This window comes from Ostrea edulis, chromosome 5 (assembly GCF_947568905.1).
Source record: "Ostrea edulis chromosome 5, xbOstEdul1.1, whole genome shotgun sequence".
Taxonomy (NCBI): Eukaryota; Metazoa; Mollusca; class Bivalvia; order Ostreida; family Ostreidae; genus Ostrea; species Ostrea edulis.
Genome location: NC_079168.1, coordinates 19061590 through 19079648, shown reverse-complemented (window position 1 = coordinate 19079648; position 18059 = coordinate 19061590). Strand labels below are relative to the sequence as shown.

At 36.7% G+C, this 18059-nt stretch overlaps 2 protein-coding genes across 2 annotated transcripts in view; one reads left to right on the top strand and one right to left on the bottom strand.

Moving 5' to 3' along the window:
- The first annotated feature begins 9193 nt into the window (after positions 1-9193).
- On the top strand, positions 9194-13461 carry LOC125651284 (putative amine oxidase [copper-containing]). Its single transcript, XM_048879860.2, has 2 exons — positions 9194-11260; positions 12804-13461. The coding sequence occupies exons 1-2, from the start codon at positions 9194-9196 to the stop codon at positions 13107-13109; spliced, it is 2373 nt and encodes a 790-aa protein (XP_048735817.2). The 3' UTR covers positions 13110-13461.
- A 1950-nt stretch (positions 13462-15411) lies between these two features.
- The window catches only part of LOC125650949 (alpha-aminoadipic semialdehyde dehydrogenase-like), a 17787-nt gene continuing 15139 nt past the window's right edge, over positions 15412-18059 (bottom strand). Inside the window, exons 18-19 of the mRNA XM_048879528.2 lie at positions 16865-16940; positions 15412-16227 (exon numbers count right to left, since the gene is read on the bottom strand). Coding sequence (XP_048735485.2) covers positions 16173-16227; positions 16865-16940 — 131 coding nt within the window. The 3' untranslated portion in view covers positions 15412-16172. The remainder of the gene's footprint in view (positions 16228-16864; positions 16941-18059) is intronic.

Below are 18059 nucleotides of genomic sequence, written 5' to 3'. Positions count from 1 at the left end.
TATATATATATATATATATATATATATATATATATATAAGGTAAGGTTTGCGACCTTTTGACATGTAGCGAACAAAGTCATGTTGCATATCAGTATGTCAGTATGTTCAGTATAGGAATTTATCTTTTGAAAATTGACTTTTTCAAAAAATCACCTGTGTCATTTTTTGACCAGATGAGCTTAATTTTGTGATGTGTTACATTTACAGGATGTTTGTACAAACGGAAATACCAGTGTTATAAAAACTTATGGGGTAAAAACGCTGATAGAATTTTTTTTTAAAAAGTATTATCTAATTTTTAATACTAGGTGGTAGAAAAATGTTATTTTAAAAAGCAAATAATAGCATTTTTTTTTTTATATCTTTAATGCAATTTAAATTGGTTGCCATGGTAACAAAAAATGCATATATAAAAAAGAATTATTTCATTTATGCGATTTGTTACTTTGTTCTATAATTGTACAACTTTTTGAAGAGTACATTGAGCATTTTCAAAATACAATTGCAAATCACAAAACCTTGACTTGTGAGGATGTGGTGTTTTATGCCCCGAACCACTCGAGGGTTCCCTTCTGCCCCTGTCTGAGGTGCTAAACTTCCCTGCCCTTTTCAAGCTGCTGTGGGATTCTCTATCTATATATCTATATATAACATTCCGTTTTCTATTTTGTTTTACTTTTGAACTTGAGATGGATTGTGAAATTCATTTTAACATCACAGCTGCACAAGCACAAAAATTAGATTATATCATTAGGAAACTTAAGATACTGACACTGATCCACGAAGCTTCCTATTTCTTGACCTTCACCAGAAAACATTGTCCTAATACCATAATTAATGTTACTAAATTTTACCAATAATCAAGATTATTTGATACATATCAAATAGTCCACAATTAATTAAGATTGGCTAATACAGTTTGTACCGTTTACGAAATAAACCTGGTTCGAACTATCTTGCCTCTTACAATTCCGCTTAACGGGGAACGAGTTAACTTTTCATTCTGCTCAAACCTTAGATTCAACACATTGGGAAAAATACCCACCCACCCAAACCCATTTTCTTGTATCATTAAATTGATTTGTGTTTACGCGTGCTGCTGCTTTGTTCTTTATTTTCCAGATTCCTTTCCATGTCACCATCGATAACTGTCTGTTTTCAGATCGATGCCAGCTGTCTCCAGGATGCTGTCAAACTACTACATGCACTAATTTGAGCAATTTTTCTTTCTTAATTGTCGCATCTTTCTAGGGGGGTTCGGGACTGGGGAGTGCGTTGGAGTAGTTGATCACTAATTCTGCGCCAAAATCGGCTCTCCTCCCACCTACTACTAAAGCAGGGGGCAGGTATTTCACGTGTACCCTCCAGACGACCATTAAACTAGGTCAAGGGTCAGTGGATATTCATAGAAAATACTAATTTCTTGCATAAGTTGCTAAAGTTTAATTCGTGGGGCTCTCAGCTAGTTCATAGCTGGGGCCACATCCACCTCCTACTAAGGGAGGGGATGCTACAGGCTGGTGCATGTTGTGACAACTGTAGGAGGGTCTACAAGCTTGCTCCGCACTTGCTAATTAAACCAGGTAGCACGCAGGAAACCGGTGAGATGCGCAGAGATCTCTACCTCCCTTAGAACGTGGGGACTCGTTCAGGTTCGGGCACCTATGTCCACATAAGGCCCCCTGTGTTGCCCCTACTTTGGTAGTCAAACTGGCACACTGGCCGCCTCCCCAGTTCCCCACAAAAAGTTTGCATGCGACCCTTTCCACCATATATGTAAATTTGCATCCTGTTTCTGATCCAATTAATAAAATATTAAACTTGTATCACTCTTGTCATTGCAGCTGCTAAGCAGCCTATGAGGGATTACAGGGCAGCCAGTTAAGCTTTGACACACCTAATGGTCTATTCAGATATTAGGTTAAGGTCACTATTCAATTCGGGTAGTAGGTCAGATGTCTTGCGGCTGGTTGTGCTGTATATTAAGTTTATTTTAGCACAATGGCTTCTCTAGGTAAATTTAACACACCCTAGGTCAAGTCATGGTCATAAAGCCAATTCTTTTATTAATTGATATTAGTTAATGAAGGTGAAACTCAATATGAAACCAATGATCTTTAAGATAGTAATTCACCTCCATAACATGTTATATTTAATTCACCTTCCACTGATAAAAGTACAACAGTCAGAAATTCATTGTTTTGATGTTTTGTTAACCTACCTTTACCCACACAAGCATGACCTTAGTGCTGCTGGCAGCAAAGTTTTTTTGTGTTTTTTTTTAAGGAAATCTTATATCAGAACTAGAGCAACTTATCTGAAGAATCTACTATCAGATTCTGTAAGTTAAAAACAAAAACACTTGGAATTTTCCCAGAGTTATTCATCAGCTGTTTTTAAAAAGAATTATCATTTGTATGGGAAGTTAAGCAGGCAAATTCTACGATTTGGAAGTAAACAAAAGCTGAATAGTGAGTATTATTTTTTAATTTTTGAAACGCTAGAATATTAATTGTTACAATCATATTGTGTTCATGTTAACAAGTTTAGTCAAATTCAAATTTGAACGCTTGGATTTTATGTATTCCAACGACTTGAGCGGAATTTCTACACTTGTGAGATATAAATTGTTCCTTTGCTGAAAGTAAGAATACAGAATAAACAGAAAAATTCAGAAGTAAAGCAACAGCTGATCTAGAGAACAAATAAAAAGGAATATTCAGACCAAAAGCGAAAAAAATCCAAACATTCATCCTGAAATGATACATGTAGATTTTTCTGACTAAAGATATAGATTTATTTGGAAAACGGGATATGAAATCACAGAGCCTCGCTGTTCTCATGAAACTGAAACAATCATATCGTGAAGAAGCAATCTGACTAAAGAAGGGAGATTGTGAGACGTACCTTTGGCTAAAAGCGTGAAGGTTCTATAAAAGATCTTTTAAAGTATGCCCTATTTCATCATGCAAAATGTTGAAAAGTCTCATTAGTCAAAATTATCCGATTATGATCGTAACTATGTCAAAATTTACCAACATCCAGGAAACACTTTTTCCGAAGGACAAAAGAATACAGTTCACATTAGCAAAGCGATATCTAAGTCTGATATAAAATTGGAATCAAAATCTTAATCAAGTATTTAAGTCAATAAAAAAGGGTCCAAAATACAAATCAAAAGAAAATCATCAAAACTCGGTAGAAATGACAGAGATGCTTTCCAAACATACCTGGAAAATAATTATTTATCAAAATTCCTCAATTCCCTTCTTCAGTAGTGGGTCCCCTGCCCCTCTCCAAACCTAGGACGTATATAGGTAGTGACTGTTCCTTAACCAAGTACGTCAATGGAAGTGAAAATCACGGACTATTGGGTTATTACCAAGAAAACATGGAGGATCCATGCACGAAAAAGATCACTCACTGCTAGGGCCGCATACGACATACATGTACATATCCATAGGTCAAAATGTGTGGCACACCAGCTAAAGCTTAAGATAACAAAGGTGATAAATCTCATAACCTAAACCTTGTGCTGTCTTTTTATGAGTAAACAATTTATATAGGGACGTGCAAGAACACACAAACAGAAATTCAGAACACATGATAAAATACTTAAAGCTTTGTTGATAAGCAAACTCAGATATTTGAAATGAAAATAAATGTAAAATGATTTTTATGCTGCAGTAAATCATGACATTAAAGGAAACAAATCAGCATGCAAGTTGAAACACATTGTATGAGATCATATATTAGATAACTAAAAGTAACATGCTGATTACTTCCAAGTCTCAAACAGTGTTGATGGTGATGTTCACATATATTTTTAGTAACAACCTGGAAATATAATTTGAAAAAAGGCATTGGAAGTGGAGGTCTAAGCGTTATTCCCTAGACTATATAATAAATATATTTGGGGGGGGGGTCTTAATTTTCAAAAACAATCTGACAAAATCCATATTGAATATACTTAGGAAATACATGTTTTTCTTTCTATTGTTAGTTGATAAATGTGACCTAGACATTTCTATGCAAGATGAAGATAACAAACAGTAATCAATCTCATAACTCCTATAAGCAACACATAATAGTTGGGCAAACACGGACCCCTGGACACACCAGACGTGGGATCAGGTGCCTAGGAGTAGTAAGCATCCCCTGTTGACCGGTCACACCCGCCGTGAACCCTATATCTTGATCAGGTAATCGGAGTTATCCGCAGTCAAAATCAGTGTGCAAAGAACGGCTTAACAATCGGTATGAAACACGTCAGACAACATTTGACCCAATCCGAGGTTGTATTGTCGAACTACTATCTACGTTCTATTTTTAGAACGGTGATTGAGAGTGTTAAATAGAAGGGAAATGAAAAGTGAAGATATCGAAGAGTATTACCTATTTACTGGCATTGTACACTTTCTAGAAATGGGATTCTCTAGAAAATTGTTTTGTGTAACTAAATGAAAGGTACAGTGATCAATCTCATAATTCCATTAAGGAATACAAAAGAGAGAATTGGACAAACACGGACTCCAGGATATACCGGAGATGGGGTCAGGTGCCCAGGAGGAGTAAGCACCCCCTGTCGACCGGTCACACCCGACATGAGACCTATATCTTCATCAGGTAAACAGAGTAATCCGTAGTCAAATAAGTGTGCCAAGAACGGTCTAACAATCGGTATGAAACCTGTCAGACAGCATTTGACCCAAAGATAGGTGGTATCGGCAAACTAGATCATTATAACGACCATAGAGTTTGCGAAATGCTGAATTTAAACGAGACTTTTGAAACTCCTGTAACATCAACTGTTTGATATAAATACTGACCATGTGCACAAGTAGCTCTTGTGTATCGAATCAGTTGAGAGATATAAACACCATATGCAGGTGATAATGGATTATTGCTACGTAAACATGAGAAGTTGACGATTGAGAAGCTGAAATCATTCCGTTTGTCATAAAGTTGAGTTGTTAGTTTACTGTTAATATTTATTTTCAATGAAATATTTAATTTCGAAGCAGATGTGGAAGATTCTGTGGTGTCTTTGATTTCGAATTCACAGGGATATATCGAATCAACACACATGTATGAATGTAAATGAGTATCGGTAATAGATAAAACGTCGTCGATATATTTAGATATGAAGTTGAAGGTCACGGCAAGACATTGTTCTTCGCATGTAGAAGGTTTGAAATCAACTCTGCATCATACGAATACAAAAACAGGTCAGCTAACAAAGGAATACAAATCGCTCCCATGGGAATTCCAATAGACTGTTGAAAGACCTGATCACCAGACTACGAATGTATTGTCAATGAGAAATCCAAGCATATTTTTTATTTCAACTTCAGAATACTTATGCATGGAATCAGAGTGGTGTTTAACATATTAATTTTTTGAATGAATGATCACTCGATGAAAGGTGAAGATAACGAACAGTGATCAATCTCATAAATCTCATAAGCAATACAAATTAGATAGTTAGGCAAACATGGATCCCTGAACACACCAGAGATGGGATCAGGTGCCTAGGAGGAGTAAGCATTCCCTGTTGAGCGACCACACCCGCCGTGAGTCTTATATCTTGATCAGGTAAACGTTTTAATCGTAGTCAAAATCAGTGTGCCACAAACAGTCTAACAATTCGTATGAAACGCGTCAGACAGCATTTGACCCAATGATAGGTTGTATTGGCAAACTAGATCGCTATAACGACCATATAATTTGCGAAACGCTGGCTTCAAACGAGACTTGTGAAACCCCTGTACCATTAACTTGTTTGTCAGTTGCTTGCCTCGATTTAAAAACTGATCATATGCAAGACAAGCTCTTGCGTTTCGAATCAGTTGAGAGATCCCTCTCTCGAGTTTTTCATTCACATGGAGACGTTATCATTGCCGGTAAAGGGTTGCAAAATGTATTTCTTATAAATCATTTCTTATCAGAAAGAAATCATAAATATTTTATACAATATTTTATAACTTTTATAAGATATCTTAGAAAAAAGTTTACAAGATAGAATATCTCATATGATTTACAGTTTATAACATACCTCATAAAATATATGAAATATCTTATATGATATATAAGTTATCTCATAAAAGTTTATATCTTATAAAAATTCATTTCTGAGATATTTTATAAATATATGAAATATGTTTTGTGAGATATCTTATAAAACATAAGATATCTGATATGTTTTATACGATATCTTATAAAGAAAAAATGAAATATCTTGTCTTTTACAAGATATCCTATAAAGGGTGTCATCGTCGGAAACCCACGGTTGATTACGCTTCGTTACTCTCTTCATCACGTGATGGACAGAGGAACGAAGCGTAATCAACCATGGGTTTCCGACGATGAAAGGATGTAAGATATCTCATAAACTTTAGAAGATATCTTATACAATTTCTGAGATATACGAGATAAAAACGCGGCGTGCCAAATGGAATACTCTGTTCATTCCTTTGATAAGAAAACTACATGAACTTGATATATGTTTAACTGTGGAAATTTAATATAACCAGCAAAATTATTATGTTTAGAGCATAAAACATTTTTTTGTAACAAAAACGTCATTTAATCAATATTAAATACCAGGTAATACATCTGGATAAGTATTCTAGGATGGTAAACGTACCATGATTCGGCTGATAAGTTTTACACTACGACCCTACAACATGTGAAGAACTTGATGTCTCCTTCCAATGTTTAATGCCATGGCAACTTAGTACACATTAATGCCACTAAAGTGATAAACATATACGATTCTGTGTGTATGGCTACACCAGTATAGTATGCATGACTTCAACCTTACTCTTACATTGACTTTAGAATGTATGCGACTTGAATAATCTCATTCCCGTTATGATATAATGTACATACACACTTTACATGTAACATTCTTTTTAAAGAGTAATTTGTTTCTAGTTTAGCGGGTATTGAATATGGCAAGTTGAGGGGTCAGGGGCCGTCATATTGTTTACGAACGTCTGCGTTACTGTCATCATGGTAGACAGGGCCTATCATTAGCAAATCTAGCTCCACACTATAGGTCAATTACAGCATCTGCAGCAAGTTTGGTATGTAAGGTGAAGATAACGAACAGTGATCAATCTCATAACTCCTACAAGCAATACAAAATAGATAGTTGGGCAAACACGGACCCCTGGACACACCAGAGGTGGGATCAGGTGCCTAGGAGGAGTAAGCATCCCCTGTTGACCGGTCACACCCGCCGTGAACCCCATATCCTGATCAAGTAAACGGAGTTATCCTTAGTCAAAATCAGTGTGCCAAGAACGGCTTAACAATCGGTATGAAACACGTCAGACAGCATTTGACCCAATGCGAGGTTGTATTGACGAAGTAGATCGTTATAACGACCATAGAATTTGCGAAATGCTGACTTCAATCGAGACTGTTGAAATCCCTGTACCATCAACTTGTTTGTCAGTAGCTTACCTCGATTTAAAAACTGACTATACCCAGAACAAGCTCTTGCATATCGAATCAGTTGAGATATATAAACACCTATACAAGTACGTAAAAATCAGAAAATTCTGAAGTTATCTGGACTTGTACTGGCAGTTGTCGGAGCATCTTAACATCTTGCAACACGATTTTCCACAATCTGCCTATTCATTTCCACTGTGAATCAGCCCATTGGACGAATAGTACGTGTCCCAATTCGCTCCCCAGAAAGTATTGATTAGCAAGCCAAATTTATTACAATAAACATGTAATTTGCAGTGTAAATACGTTTGTAGATCTAGTGTAGTTTTAGTGCTAGTGGGTTTTTTCCGGAACGGGCGATAACTCTTAAATTAAATAGTGTACAATGGCTGACAACGTAGAGCTCTATCCATATTCCAGTGCAATGTGTTCTATTGTCTGGAAATATTTTGAATATAAGAAGAAAAATGAAGGACCGCCTAGCAAACATAACAGATATGGAAACCACAAGAATCGGCAGTTTATCTGTAAACGTCTACAATTTAAACAACAGCCACCGAGCTTCGCAAGCGTAGCAAAGCTCAGTAGTTGTTTCCTAATCTCAGCGAGATTCGTCGAGGCTGGATATTTGGACTGTCGCCTCTTTCGAGATATCCAGTCTCGATGAATCTCGCCGAGATTAGTTGTTTACATGGTAGACCTTTACAGATAAAACTGCCGACTCTTGTGGTGTCCATATCTGTTATGATTGCTAGGTCTGTGATCAAGTTTGTTTGTTGTTAGTTTAAATTACTTTCATTGAATATACATGTGTTATTTCTATTCCAATACCAGGTGTATGAAGTTTATTATGATTTTCTTATCTATACATTTATTTGTATTTACTTTGGACCGCCGCGGTGGTGTTGAGGCTAGAGCGTTCGCCCCGCATGCGGAAGGTCGGGGTTCGAATCCCGTCCGCGACAGACCTAAGTCGTTAAAACAAGTAGTGACAATTTCATCGCCAAACGCTCGGTATCAGGTGTGAATGTCACGGGTCCTCGAAGATGACCTTAAAAACGGATGTCCCGTGTCACAGTTGGTGTGGCACGCTAAAGAACCCTCACTGCTCAATGGCCATAAGCGCCGAGCAAAGACCTAAATTTGAAGCCCTTCACTGGTTTTGGTAACGTCTCCATATGAGTGAAAAATTCTCGAGAGAGACATCAAACAAGATACACTCAATCAATCAATATTTCCTTTGGCATTGGAACTTTAAAATTCCATCTTGACAAATATCATGACCATGAAATTGATAAAGCGGACAAAACCGAAGTCGAAACGTTGATGGTTCAGTTGAGATAAAGATTGATTTGAAAATTCGAGGTGAAAATAAAACTGTTGCCTTGTTAGTTATTTGATACTACTAGACAAATGCAGTAAGTAACACCAATGTTTGATTTATTTATTTGCATGAATGAAATAGCTAAATTGAATTCTCTTTATAATCTCGATTATGAATCGAAAATAATACCTCTGATTCGATTCGATTATCGATTGTAAATTTCTTACGATTCTCGAACACTACTTGGAACGCAGTGCTTTTAGATAGATGGGTGGTTAGATAGATGGATGAATGGATGGAGAGAGAGAGAGAGAGAGAGAGAGAGACAGAGAGAGAGAGAGAGAGAGAGAGAGAGAGAGAGAGAGAGAGAATTATGTTTGATAACACTTATCTTCTATTTAGACGCAATGGACAAACAACAGAATGGAGACGATAATTCCAAGGTCCATAAATTTTGGAAATGCTTGACCATTACCCTGGGCATACTTTGTGTGGTGATTATAATTGTAATGATAGTGATTATTGCTATGATGAACCGAAAGAAAGACCCCGAAGAAATTAAAGAATGTTATGGACATCCAGCTTCTGGTGCTATAGATTTGACAGAAACAGATGTACCTCATGCTTTTCGTGATTTGACCAGAAAAGAAATCCAAACTATTATGGACTTTATGTACTCCCAAAAAGAATTAAATTTAACCGACCCTGAAAAAACAACCATTGCGTCGAACTACATTTACTCCGTGGAACTTGTTCTTCCAGAGAAAACAGATGTGATTCAGCCTCGTTCTGGAACCCCGGTAAGAAGGCGTGCAATGGTCACCGTATTCCAGGGAGGAAAACCAAACCCTGATGTTGCAGAGTACTATGTAGACATAACAACATCACCACAATTAACTTTGTCGAGAAAACCTATTCCTTTCTCCTTTCGACCAATCACTTGGCCAGAATATAACATTGGTTTTGAAGTATTGAAAAACGAATCCGAAAGAGTTGTCGGAGATATACTACATGAGTGTTTTGACGGATCTTTTTCAGACTGTGGTAATAAGTGCTTAGGGTACTTCGTTGTTGTACCGTATGCTGCCAAAATCGCGGGTATTCGGGGAAAGAGCTATCGAGGTATTTGGTATCCATTGGCACAACTGAAGGAATCCGCCATTCTTCACCCAGTTAATTTCTTTCTTTTGTTGAGAATGGATGGAACGGCTATGCCCAAACCCAGCGCCGTTTGGTATAACAACAAGTTGTTTGATTCGCTACAAAGTTTTAAGGAAAAATGGAACAATGGAGAGGTAAATAAGATCCGCGTTGATTTCCCAACATCACATACCCACCATGAAATATTTCCAGAATACCCTCAAAGACCACCTATTGAAGTCGAACCAGACGGAAAACGTTACACCATCAAAGACAAGACTGTGTCCTATATGAACTGGAAGTTCCATTTCGGAATATCTCCGACTCATGGTCCCCAGTTATATCAAATTAAATTCAAAAATATCATGATTGCTTACGAGATAGGGTTACAAGAAATGTCCGTATTTTATTCTTCGCAACACCCTCTGGGAATGTTTGCTAATTACTTTGACAGTGTAGCAATGCTTGGACGGGCTATTCGTTCCATGGTTCCAGGTGTTGATTGCCCAAGACATGCTACATATATTGACTCAGTATTGATGTCAGAATCTTCAAGAGCTCCAGTTACAGAAAAGAATGCGATCTGTATTTTCGAACATAACACCGGCATTCCCCTGCGACGCCATCACGCACCTTTCGAACCCCCGTCTGGATATTACGATGGCACGCCGAACACGGTTCTCATTCTTCGTATGATTACAACCTTTGATAATTATGACTATATATTTGATTTCATCTTCTATCAAAATGGCGCATTTGAGACAAAAGTTCACTTGACGGGGATTGTCTTAGGTTCTCCTTTGGTATCTGAAAGAAAATATGGCTTCCAAATACATGACCGATCTATAGGAACCATACACCACCATCTGTTTCATTTCAAAGTTGACCTTGATATTGGAGGTCCCATTAATAGCTACTCCACCCACAATATAGTAAGGGATAGTGTTCCAAACAATTTCTCAAAAGACAAAAATCCAGACAAGTGGTACCAGGAGAAAATTGTACAGGTAAACTACGCCACTGAAAGGGAAGCCGCTTATAAGTTCAACTTCAGTAACCCCAAGTACCTGATCTTCTACAGTGAAAACGAGAACGATAAAAACAAATTCGGTCATCGTAAAGGCTACAGACTAGTTCACAGGGGTATGTCTAAGAGTGTTCTACCTGAAGGTTACGGGAACGAACCTGGTGCGTCATGGATGCGATACCAAATGGCTGTCACAAAGCGAAAGGAGAGCGAGCCTCATAGCTCTTCCAAATACGCTACTTACGATGGAGAACAACCGACTGTTGATTTTGAAAGTTTTATTGGGGACGAGAATATTCAAGGGGAGGTAATATATTTTTCTTTCTTTAGATCTTGTCATTTTTATAACCCATTGATTTCTATCAATGCTGAAGATTTAGTAGTTATTTAAAAGAGAGGACTATTGAAACATTAAAATACATACATGTACATAAATCCGCTACTATCAAACAAGCATTTAATGATATGTGTAGCTAACCTGAAACACTTTAGAATACTTAAACATCATGATTGGAATTTGGAATACTTTTGATATCGTTCTACATTCTCTTAATGTCCATCTTCTTTATAGTGGACACGGATTGGCAGTTAATTCAGCAGTCAAAGTTTATTGATATGGTCTGCAATACGAAGATTTTTACAAAGCGACATAACTCTAGTTGATGATATCTGTAATAAAGGGTTTTCGATGCAATAAGAATTATAGAAATAAAAGACTGAGAAATATCTATATGCAAGGTTAAAGTCTGGATTTAATCTCAATTAACTCAACATTAATGCAACTTCCATTCCCATGGTTATTTTCAGATTACCACCTCATCAAAATTATGATAGTTTCGAGATACTTTTAACGAATAATGGAAGGCACTCTTAACAAAGAAATACATTCCCTTAGAATTAAAAAAAAATCTTTGTTTATTATCTCTAGATTATTTGAACTATTAGTGTAAAACATTGGAAGCTTGTTGTAATTCGGTTCTGCAAATTTTATCAAATTTATATGCCACATAAACACACACGCAGAATATATAACAGAATTTCATTTTTAAAAATGAACAGAAACGCTACACACCTGTGTACTTTTCAGGACGCGCTAACGTGTTGCGTGAAGAATGCTGGCGTCAAGCATCGCAGTTCAAGCCATCATGTAAAACATGACATCAAGCCAAACAGGAAATCTATTTCTTAAATATACATACATGTGCACATATATGTGCGATATATACATGGAGAGAGAGAGAGAGAGAGAGAGAGAGAGAGAGATGAAGTAATGAAGTACAATGTAACATACGCATATAGATGAATAAAAAGGCCGTGAAAATATATCACTGTAATAAAGTAATATTGCAATATCGGTGCAAATGTTTTATACTGCTAATAAGCGAGATTTCCATTTGTAATTGTAAACGACATTTGGCATGTTTACGTTAAATTCAATTTACCATGCAACAAGTGAGTCTTGCGCTATCATGTGATATGTGCTTAAAATATTCATGAGTTCCTGACAGGTTTTAAGCGCAGTAACCATAAAAAAAAAAAATTAGAAATGAAATCCCAGGCTATGAATTTTACATTGCATATTTCTAAAAAGGAAATTTTAAAGACAAGACTTGCATCATTTCCCCCTAGATTGTTGTTACGTATATTGTACAGAAATAAAGAAAAATTATAGAAATAAAGAAGAAAACTGTGCGACTTATTTGGGTTAAACGGCGTACACCCTCAGTCGCGTAAAAAAAAAAAAAAAGGTTACTCATGGTAGAGACAACAAAACACACGTACATTGTAGGAAACCATTTGAAATTCTACTCACTTAATCTATACTCATGTTGCTATTTTTTCTTGTTGAGGATTTGGTTGCCTGGATCACTTTGGGAAAACACCATATTCCGCGCTCAGAGGACGTCCCCTTTGTAACAACAAGTCCCGGAGGTGACCTCAGCTTCGTGCTGCTGCCTTTCAATTTCTTTGACGAGGACCCAAGTACGGGATCCCGTGACAACGTCCGCATTCATTACGAAAAAACGAAAGACCCACGAAAGTTTCTGAAAGTTGAGAGACGATCAAAAACGGAGGACCTACACTGCTTACCTCCGAAGACTTACAGTATAGAAGACCTGACCGCGGATCCAGAAGCTTTCATAATCCGACACTAGAACATACTTACAGTATAGAAGACCTGACGGCGGATCCAGAAGCTTTCATAATCCGACACTAGAACATACTTCAGTAAGCAGCTTTAAATCCCAAAGAAATGTGAAGATCTAAACCACTGCCGAATGCGATCATATTTCTAACATATTTTTGATATTAGGAAATGGGATTATTAACTCAGGGGAAAAAACACACCTAGGTGCGCTTTTGATCAATTTGATCCGCGTCGTTGGATTGTTAGTGTGCAAGTTTGTCTGTTGTAAATGTTCAAATATTGGAATTTCTTTTATTTCATCATTCAGTAAAGAATTGGGGTTCAAAAGTTGAGACTGACTTCATGTCAAATCTCCGGAACAGGATTATCGGGGTGGGGTGGGGGTTGGGGTAGCTAGCTTCTTAGCGGCGTGTAGGCATAAGTAAGGGATCTGGTGACCGCCCAGTCATCAACGGGCCCCAGTGAGTGTTAAGGTCCCCCTTCCCCGAAAAATCTGCAATTTGAGCATTCTGAAACAAGACATTCATTTACGATTTTACTAAGATTTTTAAAGACATTTTCAAAGAGCTTTATCGCTAAGCATTAGGCGATTGACTTATGATTAACGCCACTTGCTACAAACTTTCTTCAATAAATCGAAATGTGTGGGGTTTTAAAAAAAAAAGTAAAATTAATAGCTTTCCATATGGAATGCAATTCATTTCCATGGTTTCTCAATCAAGTCAAAAACAGTGGGAGAAATTCATATAGAGGTATATAGCGAGGGGTAATATATTTCAACTTTTGAACGTCATGGTATATATCTAGGCACTGCAAAATTTGTAATTAAAAGGCTTGGATGCAATTATACATGTTATAGTAGAATTATATTTTGTAGGAAATACTTGTGCTTGAATTTTGAAATTTGCATTTGAAATATGCTGGAATACAAGACTGGACTTTTTTTTTATAGGCCAATTTTTTGATGTGCCATCTTTTTGTTGCATCTTTGTAAGGTTGAGTTTTTTGTTGTGGTTTTTTTTTTTTTTTTTTTTTTTGTAGTTGATGTAGACTTTTATAGATAAATTTGGGGGATCAGACATATTGAATTATTTTGTCATTGTTTATTTTCTTTCTCCATTTCAGTGGATTGTTTGCGAGTCTGATCCCTTTGTTTGTAGTTTGTTATCTAGTTCGTCATTTGAATAAATGACATTTTCATACTCAATTTGCTGCGGTGACCTTGCTCAGCATTTTAAGACATAAATGTGGTTTATGTTGATGGCATATCTATTCCTTTGTTAGTCAATTTAAGTTTAAGGAACTGACGGCGTGATTCGGAAGGAAAACCATCCTTAACCCGCGGTGGTTTTAAGAGCCTATGATAAGCAACATCAATGGCGATAGAATTCAGTCTATATTCTGGTGTTGATTTGAGATATATCACCAACTCCCAGTCGAGACTACCTTTGGCTTCTTCAAATAACGTATTCAAAATTCTCAATGGAATGCGATTATGATGTGGACCAAATTGTCTGTTGACGTAAGGTATAAATGAATTAAGTGTGACATCGTGAATACTTGTTCTTTTACATGCATATGAACGATGTCCGTGACTGCGTGTGCGCCTTTGTTTATTCTGAAAAAGTCCCATCACATTCACATTACTTCCTAGTGGACTAGTCAAATTCCTACATTTGTATACGTTGTCGTTGCATCCATATGGAAACGCAGTGCCCAGGGTCTTGATGCAGTGATCGCGTTGTCTACAAAAAGGGTTAGATAGTTGGTATGGTGGTACTCTGACCGTCATGGACAAGATGGAATGATCTGGGGAATTGAAATGTTTATAGAGAAATTCATTACCACCATTTGTGTCCCGATAATCTTTTATTTAGATACCAACCTACCCCTGAAGGCCATGATTTTTACAAACTTGAATCTGCTTTATTTCAGAAAGCTTTCATGTAAATGTCAACTTCTTTGGCCCAACGGTTCTTGAGAATGTTTTCCCTATATATTTCTAGGTAAAACTTTGATCCCCTATTGTCGCCCCAACCTACCCCCAAGGGCCATGGTTTGAACAAACTTGAATCTGCACTATGTCTGAAAGCTTTCATGTAAATGTCAGCTCTTCTGGCCCTTTGGTTCTTTTAAAGATTTTCTCTATTTATTCCCATGTAAAACTGTGACCCCAACCTACCCCTGGGGGACATGATTTGAACAGACTTGAATCTGCACTATGTTAGGACAGACAGATAACATACACCTTACCTAAATGTAAGCTCTTCATGACTTCTACCAGTACAGTTAAGAAAAACAAAAACAGCAATTATTCCCAGATTTTATTGTCTGTGTCAAAAGCTGACATGTATGAAGACCAACAATTCACTCAGCATCAAAATCATCCAATACTGTACTTTGGAAATCCAAAAATTCAGATTGCACAATAGGCAGATTTCACAAGACGTAGTGTAAATTTTTCTTACAAAATAATTTGAGATTCTAACAGCATATCAATTATCACATTATACGACAAGTTCCTTCAAACACCTGGCAAAATTAGTATCTCTTAATGGTTAGTGCCACAGAGTCAGCTATAATGAAATTTAATACAAAAATGTACATCTAAATCCACAGGTAATCATTGCTACTTTTTCAGATACAGAATATGCACACCAAAAACAAATTCCGTCATTGGAGGAATTGCTATAGGTTGGGAATATTCGCTGCATGCATCATCTGGCTATAACACAAGATGAACATAAAGTTGTTAAAAGTTTTGCTATCAAAATAATCTCTTATCTCTGTTCCTGTTCCTGCTCAGCACTTTTAGTGTATCATGTTTAGCACTTCAAACTATAAGGTATCACAGAAATGTTTTTTGTAGAATTTAATGATCCGAAATGCTAGTAAGCAAAATGCCACTTGCTAAACGCTCAGTCCCACTTGCCATTTGCTCATTGCTGGTTGCTAAATTCTACATACTGATTGCTAAATGTTAATTTTACCAACTAACAATGACTAGCAATAACAAATGGCACACATAACAACTAGCATATCGGTTCAGGATTTTTATAATTTGATGAGATCACTCAAATTTGATTCCTTGGGCCAAGGGAAGTTCTGTGCTGTAGTTGATCGTGCTGAAAAATAAAAAGATGGATGACAAATGACAAATATCGAACTGAAGTTCCGAGGACAATATTGTGAATAATTCCGTATTTGTCCAAAGTTCGTTGACTCAATAAAGTTATAAAACATAACGGCCGGTAAAGACATTTAATTTTTATCTATTCATTAGGATATCATTTAATCAGAATGGATATATCTGGCGTACATGTAATTTATTTAATGCTTTAACCATAAATGGAAGTTCAAACTATCGATTATTTAATCAATTCAGTTTGATAATCGATTGTAACTTTGGTTTGATTTTGCAACACTAAAGTCTATACATTAATAGTAGTGTATGATACAGAGCTTTCTTACACATGTATACCAATGTAAAAGTCATAAAAATCAAATAGATTTTGTATGTACAATACTTTTATAAAACCAACATGAAATACTCAGCAAAAATTAACCTACCTATATAACTGTTCGAAATACTGAAAATTTGACAAAATATCAAACTGAAATTCTAACCCAGGTTTACAGATAGTAAAACTAAATCTGTTAATAGACCTTGTGTACTGCTTCCATGCATCACTACCTGATCCCAAACTCATCTTGTTTCATTCTTACAGAGACTCACTGACAGTAACCTATAAATAAACTTACCAAGTCGACCTCCTCATGTATTGCTTCCAGGCATCACTCCCTGATTCTCTGCCCCCGCCTGTCTCCTTCTCACCACCTAATAGGAACAAAGAATAAACTTCATATACAGTCTCTTTTGGCCCTGTGAGATTTTAAAAAAGAAATCCAATTGACAATTCATTTTTCAGCATTAAAGATATTGAAAGAGTACAACATTAATTTGGCCTTCTGAGATTTTAATAAAACAAGAGGCCCATGGGCCACATTGCTCACCTGAGTCACCTTGGTCCATATCAGAAGACTTTCTATATATATTTGCATGTAAAACCGTAGTCCTTATCATGGCCCCAATCTACCCCTGGAGGCCATAGTTTTCGCAAACTTGAATCTACACTATGTCAGAAATTTTTCTTGTAAATGTGAACTTCTTTGGCCCAATGGTTCACGAGAAGAAGGTATTTGAAGATTTTTCCTATATATTTGTATGTAAAACTTTGATCCCCCCTTGTGGCCCCATCCTACCCCCAGGGGCCATGATTTGAACAAACTTGAATCTGCACTATATCAGAAAGCTTTCATGTAAATGTCAGCTTTTCTGGCTCAGTGGTTCTTGAGAAGAAGATTTTTTAAAAAAAATTCCTATATATTTGTATGTAAAACTTTGATCCCCTATTGTGGCCCCATCCTACAACAGGGGGCCATGATTTGAACAAACTTAGCTCTGCTCTATGTTAGGAAGCTGTTCATGTGAATATCAGCTTTTCAGACTCAGTGGTTCTTGAGAAGAAGATTCTAAAAGAATGTCCCTATATATTTGTATGAAAAACTTTGATCCCCCCTTGTAGCCCCATCCTACCCCAGGGGCCATGATTTGAACAAACTTGAATCTGCACTATGTCAGAAAGCTTTCATGTAAATATTAGCTTTTCTGGCTTAGTGGTTCTTGAGAAGAAGATTTTTAAAGATTTTTCATATATATTTGTATGTAAAACTTTGATCCCCTATTGTGGCCCCATCTGACCCCCAGGGGCCAGGATTTTAACAATTTAGAATCTGTACTATATATCAGAAAGCTTTCATATAAATCTCAGCTTTTCTGGTTTAGTGGTTCTGGGAAGAAGATTTTTAAAGATTTTTTCTATATATTTGTATGTAAAACTTTGACCCCCTATTGTGGCCCCATCCGACCCCCGGGGGCCATGATCTTAGCAATTTA

Coding starts and splice junctions, on each gene's coding strand:
- LOC125651284 (XM_048879860.2), top strand. CDS start 9,194: ATGGACAAACAACAGAATGGAGACGATAATTCCAAGGTCCATAAATTT. Junction 11,261..12,803: donor ACGAGAATATTCAAGGGGAG/GTAATATATTTT, acceptor TTTCTTGTTGAG/GATTTGGTTGCCTGGATCAC.